Below are 13,390 nucleotides of genomic sequence, written 5' to 3'. Positions count from 1 at the left end.
TGACATGCTGTCATTCATCATTCAACATTTAAGTCGCACACTCAAACCATCAGGTGCAGTTTGCCTGCAGGCATTATTCACTGACAAAGCGTGCATTTCCCTCACCCTCTCAGCAGAGGTCAGGGCAATCACTAATGCCATCTTTAAGGACACCATTGTCATGTCCACCTGTTCCAGGGGTTCAAACGGTGCCTGTGAGATAGCCTCCAGGACTGTTGGTAGATCCCATGATGGTGCCAATGACCTTACTGAGGGTAACTTCCTCTGCTCCTCCTTCTTAAACTGACACACCAGCGGCTGTTGGCCAACTGTGTGGCCATCAAAACCAGATTGTCAGATTGGACTTCTCAGGGGCCAAACCCAAAGAGCCAGTCTCCCTGGGTGAGGTAGAAATATGTCTGCACATGCTTGCATCACCAATTCCGGATTCTGGCTGACCACACAGGAGCTGGAATATGTGCTTCCATTTCATTCAGAGTTGATAACTGCTGTAAAGCCAGCTGAACTGGAGAGGAAGTCTCTCCCTCTGTTTATTGAGATCACAAGATGCCACATACGGCAACAAGGATAAACGCGTAAGTGAGGGCAAGAAGACAACTGCCTGGTTGAGTTCCAACAACTTGAGTGACAAGGTGCTGCTAGCAAAAACGTTGGCTGTTGCACCAGGTGTAGGGCTACAGTATATCCATAATGCAATGCCTATGACTATGTAGTTGATCAGTAAAGTGTTGATGTTAAGCTTACTCCATCATGAGTCCTGTGCAGCCAAACCAGATGGTGCAAAGGAGGAGTCGTCATTCTCGTTATACTGTTAGCTTTATGCCTGTAGATTAGCTGTGAAGCAGGGAGGTGAGCGGGGTACGAAGCGTAGTATTGCTACTGCGCGTCTAGTAAGTTTTTTGGAAAAATATTGGTACCTTTCTCTTGTTACTACAGGAAACAGTGATGTTGCTCTGTGTTGTTTGTGGTAATGTTAGCCCTAGGGAAGTATTGCTACTCCATGGGCTAATGTTTAACTGACTTAGGTATTGCTAACAAGCCTGTGGTGCTTATGGCTACCCTTCTAAGCTTTTTGGCCAGCAGCGAATATTGCTACTTCCAACGCTAGCCTGAGGCAGACAAGTAGCATTGCGCCTTGCTAGCTGCCACATTTGAGCAGCGCTACAGACCGAACAGCGACCCAGAGCAAAGCGCTTGGCAACCAAGGTGGCTGCTCAAGTCTATGAACAGTTAAGCTAGGCTTCAGGGTAGCTGTTCTGTTACAGGCTTCAGCTTCTGTGAAGCGGCAAGAGCTTTTTGAATGATGACGATCCAGCCATTATAAGTCAAGTCAGGTTAAATTTGTACATACAGTATCACCAAATCACAACAGTTATCTAAAGACACTTTTCATATAGAGCATACCCTTAGCAAAAAGTAGTTTATTCAAGTGTACTACAAGTATACTTATTTTATACTAAAACTGAGGCAGTATACTTGAAGTGTACTTTTTATATACTACATTTTATATACTTAAGAAAGTATAGTGAAGTATACTTGGCTTATACTGAAAAGTATAAAGAATAGTACATTCATACTTAGACTTATACTTTAATACTAAAGCTTATACTTGTACTTTAGTATACTGTGGACTGTGGCGCAAAGACTCTTGGGTATTCTGTTGTTGTTAGTGTAATTATGGTTCCTGAATGTGTTTGTGAATAAGATGATGTGTAAGACGGTTGCGGGTTAATTCACATCCTTGTTCTGTGGTTAAATTGTGTCGAATTAACAAAGATGATAAAAATGTTGGCACCGTGAGTGAAGGGGTGTTTTCCGGGAGAGACTTCCCGTCCATTAAGCAGTGGGCATGTATGATAATAAATGGTGAATCTCTTGCTAGAGAGATACATTAAAAGTGCTAATACTTACAATATGTTGATGTAAGTACAGAAAAAGGTTGAGTCACTGAGTTGTGCATATATTTAATTTAGCAGAATAAAAATGTTTTTACTACACACATTTGCTTTGAGGTATTACCCCTCAACTTACATGTTAATAAACTAAAATATGGACTAGAAGTATATACTTAATACACTACTAGTATATAGATGAGTGTACTTGTTGTATACTTGAAAGTGTACTTCTGTAAACTTAAAATGTCCTTATAAAGTATACTTAAAGTATACTTTTATAAACTTAAAATGTTCCAATTTAGTCCAAGATATATTAAATTAGTATACTTTCTAGTATGCTACAAGTACATGGTCTATAGTATACTTGCTATACTTATACTTATACTCAAGCATACTTAATAAAATGAACTTCAAGTATACTACTTTTTGCTAAGGGTAGAGTTACCATAGTCTTTAATTTGCAGAGACCAAACCATCCCCTATGAGCTAGCACTTGATGACAGTGTTATGTATAATTGTTTTCTTCACAGGCAGAACCTGGGAGCACAGTCATGTTTGCCATGTAGCAGACAAGGATTTACAATAGGCACAATAAGCCCTGAAAAAGCCGAACTTATAAAGATGTGAAAGAATTTCTGTAGGTGTGACGCAAAAAAATGTGAACAGCACAACAATGTTGCAGGTTTCTGGTTAACATGATTGAATTTGGTCTGTTGTAAAATCTAAACCACAGGTTCTCAATGCATGTATGTCAAGTAAATGCAGCAGAAGCAGCCTGTGTGATGTGTGTGACATAGATGCAAAGGAAAGATTATATATATATTGTCTGATTCTCACCACAGACATCACACACTCCACTGACAGTTCACCAGGTAATGCTGACCTTTGCATGGGTACATGTGCGGGCCGTGACCGAGCCCTGCAGGAGTCTTCTCTGTGAGGAGACACTGAACGGGAGCGATGCTGGACGGGCCGCTGCTGCTCCGGCACAGCCAACGTACTGCCTCGCTCTCTCTCCCTGGAGTTACGCTCTGCACCTACACACACACACACAGACACACACAGACCCAGCATGGATACATCCACGCGCAAGGGACGAAAAAAAACAGAATTCACACATTCATACAGACATGTATAGATACAGTACACACACACAAACAAGCATGGATACAAGCACACACGCACGCACGCACGCACACACACATGCACCAGTCGTCAGTGTGGTGATACTTACTACTACTACAGATGCCATTCTCTTACAGAGTGTAGAACATCACACCGGGATGTTTTACATGTAAATGACCAGCTAGCAAACAGGGTAGCTGGTCATGTGAGCTATCCTGAGGAGCGGACTGTTTCTGCAATGTCTCTGTCAGACTTGAGTTCAGACTCAAGACTCTCACTTCTCGTTTCAACCCCCCATGGCTTGCCAGAAGAGATAAGAAAAAATGTGGGAACACCAGACCAATACATCTACAAAGACTAGGTTCCATATAATCCAACAACACATTGAGCAAATGCACGAGATCCAAATCTGTATACTGTCTGGCTACATACATTTAAAGGCTACATAAGAAATTAAATAAAGTTGCAAAGTGGAAGGAACTGTAATGTGCGACCAGGTTCCCAGATGCAAATGTACAGTTTCTATTCTGTTAGGTGACTGTCAGTTGGAGCTCTGCCGGGGCTTTGTTGACACCAAACTCTCCCGGTTAAATCGTCAATACAAAACATGAGCAACAAAGAAAATAGTTAAGGCATGGCACAACTTAAAAACTACTACTTCAAAGATGAAATCTGATAATAACTGTCCATTCCCCAAGCAACCCACATAGAGCAGAGTGTAGAGCTTGAGCTTGTTAGAAAACCGGCAAACAACCTCCACATCAAATGAACTCCCTTTTGGATTCTGGTCCAATTGTGGATGAAATCAGCGACTGCCACGTCATGTTTTGGTCTGCAGCAGTTCTTGCTTCAGTATGATTTTGCATCTCTGACTGGCTTTTTCTCTACAGCAGCTGAGGCTCATGGGTATTGCATTAACCAGAGCCCTTTCCCACGGCTAACTAATGGAAAAACATGGTTGCCTAGAATGGACGTAAATTAACCCTACCTACCACAGACTACTATAAAGTATCATTTAATTCTGACATTTCTCAGTTGAGGAATACGTTCAATTCAACCCAAAATAGAAATAAATAATTATCCTTCTAGATTGTTGTGCAAGTTTCTGAGTTCAAGCGATATATGCCCTAGGGATGTCAGCCTTCTCTGGAATGTAATGGAACTAGATGGCACTCGACCTGCTGTGCACAGAGCGGCAAAAAAAGCAAAGAAGAGCAAAAGCTCTACAGCAAAGTTGCTCTCCAGAAATCGTGACTCGATTACGCAAGATAATCCAATATATTTCCTACTTTGCGGAGTCATGTCTAAAATGACTAGGAGAAAAGTCCTACTCCCACAACTCTGTGCATTAATATTTTTAAGGAATCAGAGGAATCATTTATACAGCATTGTGTAGTGTGCAGGCACAACTACATTAATAAGAAAGTGTAGTGCAGAAGATGTACATTGTTAGTGTGCCAGATCACAATCTGAGCTTAGTGTTTGCACAAGAATAAAGATATATGGCGGTTCAGTTATATGGAGATTGTGTATATGTTTAAAAACTAATTAAATGTACGAAAGTAGCAAACCATACCCATCTGGCATTTAGAAACGCCAAAATAAAAAGTGTGAATATCTAAGGTCCGCATTGATCTGACAGGAAATGAAGTCACGGCAGAAACAGTCAAACAACAAAGCAGTTGTCGTGATTCTGTTGACTAAAAGAACACGTATTCAGCCTCTACTGTGCATTTTCAGTGTCCTTTCAGTGAAGTAAGCGACTTCCGGACAGGACTAGAAGCATGCGGGAGAATGGCAGGAACAGCAGTGAACAAGTGTAGCTCTACAATCTAACATGCACTCAGTGCTTCAGTGTGTCTAGCCCAGCAGAAGAGGAGAAACTGTTCACTGCAGCCTCAGCGAAGGAGTACAGCGCACTGCTCAGCTGCAGGCTGTAGTCTGCAACAATGCAATGCAAAATCTGCAGTCCAGTAGCAATATGATGAATTGAAAAAAGGCTTTTTGCCGATACAGCAATGATTAATTACTTTAATTTGGTTGCAATTCGTTCTAAAACATCCAGCGGAGCCTAAAGGAGGCTGGAGGGTTTGGGAGGGAGGATGCAAAGAAGGCGCTCTCTCACCCAGTGCTGGACGCCGACAGGCTAATACAAGGAAATGCTCAGTAAACCATGCCCCCCACCCACCTTTAGTCACTACCATCAAACCATCATCAAACTCTGTATCAATGATGCGATGAGACCCTGAATACACATACACAACACACACACACAGGACAGCGTAAGGTTGAGCGGTTCTGTCGTCAGTCTCACACTGAGAGACACAAAAGAGAAACTCAGTAAAGGAGAGGTTAGCAAACACACGCTCACACACACTGTAGGTTCAGAACAGGGATTAGTCATACGTAGACACACATACTTGTATACACTGGTCTTACTTGCGTACAGCCTGTAAAGATAACATATATAACCAGACATACTCTGTAGTTTCTTGCTGGGGCTGTCTCCGTGGACGTGTCTGCGTGGGAGGTACGGGGAGGGCTGGGGCAGAGGTATAGAGGACACGTCATGTGTCTGGAGTTTATACCAATGAGGAATATCGTCCAGCAGAGCCGTCTCCAGCTCTATCAAGATCTAAGAGAGGACAGCGAGGGAAAGGGTGGAGGAGGCAGAAGAGTGAGCGAAACAAAAAACAGTATACTGATATAATACTGATCACAGGATGCTGGTAGAGGCAGTGTTGTTATCTGGCCTGACTATTGCAGATGTGAAATATTTGCAGATGCTGGCAATCTGTTTTTGTTATGTTTTTTTCGGTGCGTTCTTCCGCATGGCTGACCAGAGCTGCTCCCCCCGTGTTGCTAACATCTAACGGTTTGGGTCTTGGTTCAGAGCCTGTCCGGCACAGCCAGGATCTGCCTCTCTCTCTTTAACCACCTCGTTTATTTGTTGTCCAAAAAAGACATTTACATTGTCATTTATAAACATGCATTATTTCCCACTGCTAGCATACTTAACTCATTTTGTTTTAACTCATTCCTGCCACCTACTAGCTGCATATGGCAATTTTTATCATGTGACACTCGTGACGTTTCTGCAGCCATGCAGCATGTTACATGAGCAATGTAAGGAAAATATTGTGATACACATGTTTTGTGATTTTTATGAAGACATTTAAAAAAAGTAGCCAAATCAAGTATGTTGAAAATAGAAAATAGAAATGTGGCCTTTTATTAATTGTAGAAGTTACATAAATCATTTTGGTAGTCTGAGGAGTTAAGATACTCCACAAAGGAAAACCACAGATTAAAGAGAAGACTAATTTTGTGTAGTAGAAAGATAGTTTCTTCTTTCCTCTCCCATTCTGACCACTTGTGTGGACCCTCGTTGGCACGCCCTGCCTGTCTCCCGCTGGGGCTACCAGTGTTGGTGCTGGGTGGCTGGGTGGGGGCCTGGTCTGGCCTCACTCCTCACCACTGTATGGACTTACTTCTGGTTATTATAAAGTTTAATATTATATTTATATGTTATTACATTATTATAATGTTATATTATTGCAGTATTATTCCATTTTATTATGATAATGCTGGTACATCATATAGGCCTATCACTGTAACATCAACACTATCTTTTTCTCTCAATCCATCACTCACGCCATGAGATACAAAACACAGATACATATCACTGACTCTCACAACCACACACACACACACACAAACACACACCCCACCTACCACATTCTAATCTTCCCTCATGAGCTCTTATCATGCACATACGCACAGAATCAGAATAGTATATGGACATCCTGTGTCTCCCACCTCGCCCAGGAATTCACTCTCCTCCTCCTGGACTCGGGGCTGGTCCCACACTGTGATCTCTAGCATGCGTTCTCTGAAGTCCCGCCGGTGAACATGGGAATATAGAAAGGTCTGGTTCCACTTGGGCTCGGCACTCTTCTTCACTGTTTTAGTCCGCCGTTTACTCTTATCGCTGGAACAAAGACATGAACACACAGAGTCAGATGTGCAGCACACAGCATGTCTCTGAACAGGACGGTGTGGACTTTTAGAGTTAGAGTTTAGAGGGATCCACTGGTAGAATGAGACCCTCATGTCTTCCTCTCCTCCACCATGTAGGATCTCCTACACCCTTGGAAGGGCAGGGAGAGGGAAGGGGTATTCTGTTGTTTGCAATCTGCTCGATGCGACACAATCCACAAGATTGGACGGTGTAAGACTGATGGAAATGATCCTGTGAAGTTCCTTCATGATGGTGTGGTGCTCTTTTGCGACCTATGAAACAAAAGAAAACGAATACAATGCGCCTACCTCCTATCAGGCAGGAAGTACATCTTGACATAGGGGTTCCGAGGTCGTCCGTCTTGTCGGGTCGGTAGTTCTATGGCTTGAAGGACGTTGACGATCAACTGATGGCCCACTTTGTCGTACCACAGCTTCACCTGCGAAAATGTGGGAAGACAGTTAGCCTGCAGTCATATCTAAGTGTATCCATTCACAGGAAACACACAGCTCTGTCCAGATACTCACAGAGAGCTTTCCAGGCAGTACCAGAGGAAGGTCTCGCAGGGCCCCGGGGCTGGTGGGGGACATCACTGATATAGAGGGACGGTCCATCTTCTGTGACTCAAAGGAACTTGAGCCCGCTGTTGAAGAAACAAACAGTGGTTGCTATAAACCATCGATCCAAGCCATCCATCGATTTGGACTAAGAGGACAATGTACTGCATGTGTGTTAAGTGTGTCTCTCTCTCTAGAAACAACTTGTATAAGCAGTGTAATATATATATAAAGCTGCTTATATAAACACTTACTAGACTCTAGAGGAGGGTGGGATGACTCTGGGATTCTTGGGATGTCCCTGTAGATTAGAAAAAGGGAGAAAGAGTGAATTCTTCCGCCTTAAATAAACAGGTTATACATCAAGACACGTTCCATGTAACGACACTGTCAGGACTCTGGTGTGCATTCATCTTTAGAAAAAAATGAATGAGTAGATGTCATGTCAACCAACAGGTAAAAAGAAGAAGAGCAGGCAGTCAATCGAAAACATATTGACATGATAAACATGGTGGGTAGTAGAGGAGACAGGGATAACTGGATAAAGGGGTTTTTCTCTTGGGTCTCGGGATTTGAGGGAAGGCATGATGGGGAGGAGGTCTAGCCCTTGAATCAACACTACTTACTGATATGCTCTATACACTTTTCTCAAGAAGTTTTTGGACATAATTCGGTGGATAGAGCTTTTAGATAAAGGAAGGAGACATATCAAGAATTAATGGCCATCACTCAAGCACTTTAACCATAACTGCTGCATATTAATGACATGGCTCTTACCCTATAGGTCTTGAAACAACTATTTCCACTTGAGGTTCAGACTTGGATTCAAGGATAATGTTGTAGACTTCTTTCTTAGTTGCTCCCGGCAACGACTTTCCGTTCCACTGCAGCACCTCGTCACCTGCAACCAAGACGGCCAACATGCACAATGATGAGCCAGCCTGAGGTTCATCTCGCATTGCGTTTGATTTTAAACAGACACAGGCACTAACAGAGTATGCTACATCTTAAAATCAAACTGAAATATCAATTGTCTTCACTTCTGGAGCCAAATGAATAAAAGTTCAGGTCTAGAAATCTATGTCCATGAAAAACAGGAAACATGATACGCAGTCTTTGCACAAATTAACAATGCGTACACCCCCCCCGCGTCTTTTACTCATACATCTAAATTATGATGAAATTGTATGCATGTGCATGAGCCTATGCACAAGCCAAGCATAAGCCATGTGACCATCCCCACAATTCGCTATTAATGGCTAAAAACGCACCCCCAATTACCTGGTTTGCATATAAAAGGCCAGAATTTAGTTCCGTTTTGAGGAGTAATTATGGAAGCAACTAAGCAGCTGGAAAAGAAGCATCATTTTACTGTGAACTTGAGGTAATGATTGATCAAATGTTCAGATCAAGGCGAGTATTATGTGGAAGCGGAAGTGGAATGGCACAGAGTGACAGAGGCAGTGAACGCGGTGAGGTCGGATCCACAGGTTTTTGGGGAGTTACAGAAAAAAGTGGTCTGATTTCAAGCGAGTGGCCAAGAAGTGCATCTCATAAACAGGGATAGCGTACAAGCTACTGGGGGAGGAGAGGGGATCCCTGCGCTCGCCCCACTTGATGAGTGGTCGTCATCGTGGGACAGAAAATCAGGCCCCTGAAACAAACTCCCTATCGCCTGAATTGCGCATTGGCAATTTTCTCTAGCAACACCGAAGCAGCCATTTCGTCATTTGGCACAGCCATTACACACAGCTACAGTTCTTAAAAAGTGCTGTTTAAAGGACCTGATAATAGGGCACGCCTGAAGGTATTCTTACTCCCCAATAATACAGAAAATCGTTATTTATATAGAGATCGAGGCCCAAAACAACTCATGCATCACTGTGTAATCACAGTGAAGGTTTATTGATTAAAAGATGTAATCCTACCACAATTTAGTAAAGAAAAAAAGAAAAAAATCAAAAGCAAAATTTCACACTTTTCTTGTTCTTTTTTGCCAACCTGCGAGTTGGCAGAAAACACCACACTACTCAGACTGAAAAGACTGCGTGCATGGTCCACATGGTGTTAAAGACGTGTGCTAGTTTGGAAATTCTCACTCTCTTTGTATATACTTGGAAACCTGGAAAGGTGAAGTTTTTTTTTTCCTGTGAACGCATGGTTTACAGATTCAGCACCTGGTGTTTGGAAATATGCATTTAATGGTACAGAGGCTATTGTGAATATATTTTAAAAGAAGATACAATTTTATACATATATATATATATATATCTATATATATATATATTTTGGGAGACTAATATTGGGTGTTTCCATTCGCAGCAGTGGACCGACACATGAAAGCTGGCTGTTATCAATGACTCACTACTGGAGATGTCAGTACTGTGTTTAGTCTACAAACGTTGATACACGATGCTTCTTACCTTTTAAACAAGACTACATTATGCTAACTTTAAGAAATTTAAGCCGTCTCGGCTTTTATAACATATAGCATTTGTAGAGATCCATCAAGCTGTTGAGTTTGTGTTATACTCAGATAAAGGAAGCTAATTAGCCTGGCTCACTAGACTGCTAACTTCCCACTAGAAAAAAAACAAACATTTTTATGTTTCTCCAGACCACAGATACATTACATTTGTTTATTCTATGGTCTGTATTGATGCACGGTCATGTTTTTTTAATACCCACACCCACACAATCCATTATGAGAGCCAACCCGTCCCGCCCAACCTGTTACAATATGCACTAATCAGCAACCCGTTCCAAGCTCGACCCGCAAAAAACATGATGCACCATATGATATGAGCACTGGTCTGATGAATGAGACAGAGAAGCAGGCTGAGAGCAGCCGCTGTCCATGATGCTGATTCAGCTGCTGGGAGCAGAGGAGACCAACACAGAGCTGTCTCTTTATTCACTTTTCCTCTTTGTCACCCGCTCTCAGAGGAGGGAGGATCTGAGCTAAACAAAGTAAATGGAAACCTAAAAGAATAAACAAATTGTTCCAAACTTTGGTATTCATTGCTGAATAAAGCAGCAACAGAGGTCTGAACATTGGAACACAGGTTTAAACTTTGAACATGAACTTTTTTCCCTCTCTCTCTCACACGTGAACACAGCATTTGTCACATCCTAGCAGTGAGGTGTTACAAAATAGTAGCCTGATGCACTGGGCTACTTTAGCCTAGCGCTTGGCTGCACTGTGCAAAAAAAGAATAGAGTTCACAGAGGAAGGATTTAACCTGTTTCGACGGGGTCCAGGTACACGACCAGTGCAACAGAAAGCCTGCTGACTGGATTTGCTGTTGTTGCCAGCGTGGAGAGGAGAGGGTATGAGCAACAGTGATCCTTCCAAAAGGACATTAGTGGTGTAAATAAAAGTACAGAGAGCACTTTTTTAGGGGAAAAACACTCAGACACATCATGTTTTTGTAAGTTTTTGCTGTATGTTATTAATAACTTATTATTAACAACTCTGAACGCTGCTTTCTTAGTCACTGGCCCGCCATCCTGCACCCATGATATTTTCTGGTGAAATTCACCCAAACACACCTGACTCACAGGTGCATTCCAAGGTCGCGTGAATATTCCATTCTGATTGGCTGGAGGTTGTCAGTGAACTCTTGATACATGAACACCACTGGAACTCTTTAAAAAAGTTCCAGTGAAACTGTCTTTTCTAGATGAGTGCCCTGTAGCCTGTGTCTAAAACAGCTGACATTGGCACCAGCTGGCTGCAGACACCTTGAGTTAAAATAAATTAAATTAAAATAAAAACAAGTCACGATGCAAAATGTATTCCGTCAGTGCATCGCCCCTGAACACCTCAGGGTAGCACTTGTAACACAAACTGCAAGAAGTCAATTATAAAGTTTGTGACCTAAGTGTCGACTGGATTAAGAGTTCATTATAAGTGATGGATCACTCATAAAAAGGTGAGTAAACCCGATGTTTGACCACGTGCATTTACTCCCTGCTACAGCCGTGCTGCACCGTCCCTCTTAACTTACCGTGTCAATGATCCTCCCACATCCCATTCACTGTTCAACTCTCTGCTTCAGGCTGCAGCCGGCCACTCATTTGATAGCAAGTCTTGCTGTTTAGCATGCTGTGAAACTGTATTTACTGTCTGTCTACCATACTTTGAAACTTGCTAGCATAATGTTACCTTTCTGGCCAATAGCTGAGCGGACTTGTTTATCTCCCGATTCTCAGTTGTATCCAAGGTACATCCTATTTACAGGAATAGTGATCAACATTTCCATTACATAGGTACCTTATGGGACTGTAATGATTGTTTCAGCTCTTAGTCATTTCTCTGGTGACCATGGTATACTTCGGTTAATGCTTCAGGGCTAATTCCTGATAATGGACACCTTGTCAGGCATTATCCCTTGCACATTTTATATGTAAGATATCAGCAGTTCCCAAAAATGTGTCATATCACATTCAATCTGTATGTGTATATGAGCTTGTTTTAATGTCAGGAAGAGAGAGGGAATTGTGTCAGCATGACAACTTGGCTGTCAAGCAAAAAGATCACTTTTCAACACAGCGGCTTTATAAACGCAAAAACCACTGGATGTTTTGAACAAGACAGGGTAATTTCCAGCCTTGATAGTGGAAACAAAAGTAGAAATATTTGATGAGAAGTCAGGACAGCCTTGTGGCAACAGAACCAGATGAGCTAAACATGATCTTTTTGTAACCCTGGCCAATTGTTTTGTGACTAAATCTGACCAAACCTTGGCATCCTTACAACATTACATTGAAAACTGAACACACTTGAACGCTTTTTCTTATTCCAACACCAGTGAGTCATCTGCAGCCTCACACATCCCACATCATACAAAAGAGGTGTGTCTAGCTAACATTAGCAGTCTCTTTCTCATAGGCTTAGAAGTGACAACCACACTTTCAAAACTCAAAGCAACTGATAGTTCTGTAGGTAATTTCAACTCTCCGTAGGTTACTGCACATGACTCAAAACATGACATGGAGTAACAGATAGGACTAAGCAATGGCTAAGAACAATGTGTACAAAAAAGTGCTCAGCTGGTTACCTAATTGTGCTGTTATGGTCTTCAGCCCTTCAGAGATATTGCCCCAGTATAGATGGATAAGGATACTTTAAAGTACAGCCGGAGGAGCAGGGGATTTGAACCAGTGATCTTCCGATTACTGGACAGCCCGCTCTACCTCCTGAGCTATAGCCGCCCAGCAAAATTACAATAACGGAAAGCAAAATATTCACGCCCCCCGAGAGAACACAAACTTCAAGGATATACTGAACATACTGACCTCCTGGCAAAAACAAATTCCAATTTCAGTTTGACTTTAGAAATAGGCTTTACAATTACACCATTATCATCCAAGGACAAAAGCACAGCAGCTCCTGCATTGAAACTGCATGCTGAATAGATGTGCACCTGCTCGTAGGTGTCCCACCACGTCTGCCAGGCTGCCTTTCTTGACTTTGGTGATAAAGGCCCCAAGTCTCCCTGTCTCTGTCATCTTCCCTCCTACCACCTGCAAACAGGGGAAACATAAAGAATGGGTAGCACTTTCTATGAAGCCCATTCTTATAACGCATTATGATGCGATCATAATACGGTTATAATAAAGTTACAATGATTTATAATTGGTGTTATAATTACTTATACATGTTCATGATGTGTTATAATAACAATTATAAACAGATTATAATGTTTTTTTATAATGTTTTATAAGGGTTCAACCATCATAATGTCATTGGATGCTTTAAATAAAGTGAGGACACTCTGGTGGCATCC

At 42.1% G+C, this 13,390-nt stretch overlaps 1 protein-coding gene across 12 annotated transcripts in view; it reads right to left on the bottom strand.

Annotated features, from left to right (window-relative positions):
- Nucleotides 1-13,390, bottom strand: part of rims1b (regulating synaptic membrane exocytosis 1b) — an 87,831-nt gene that overhangs the window by 27,504 nt on the left and 46,937 nt on the right. For 10 of the 12 annotated variants that reach the window (XM_030435066.1, XM_030435091.1, XM_030435082.1 and 7 more), the window contains exons 9-18: nt 13,028-13,127; nt 8,376-8,499; nt 8,225-8,281; nt 7,853-7,899; nt 7,569-7,684; nt 7,350-7,480; nt 6,840-7,011; nt 5,502-5,655; nt 5,209-5,265; nt 2,779-2,932 (exon numbers count right to left, since the gene is read on the bottom strand). In XM_030435066.1, the coding sequence (XP_030290926.1) occupies nt 2,779-2,932; nt 5,209-5,265; nt 5,502-5,655; nt 6,840-7,011; nt 7,350-7,480; nt 7,569-7,684; nt 7,853-7,899; nt 8,225-8,281; nt 8,376-8,499; nt 13,028-13,127 (1,112 nt within the window). The remainder of the gene's footprint in view (nt 1-2,778; nt 2,933-5,208; nt 5,266-5,501; nt 5,656-6,839; nt 7,012-7,349; nt 7,481-7,568; nt 7,685-7,852; nt 7,900-8,224; nt 8,282-8,375; nt 8,500-13,027; nt 13,128-13,390) is intronic. The other 2 variants (XM_030435157.1, XM_030435074.1) reach the window with 1 other exon arrangement.

This window comes from Sparus aurata, chromosome 1 (genome assembly GCF_900880675.1).
Source record: "Sparus aurata chromosome 1, fSpaAur1.1, whole genome shotgun sequence".
Lineage (NCBI taxonomy): Eukaryota > Metazoa > Chordata > Actinopteri > Spariformes > Sparidae > Sparus > Sparus aurata.
This window is presented reverse-complemented; position numbering and strand designations above follow the sequence as displayed.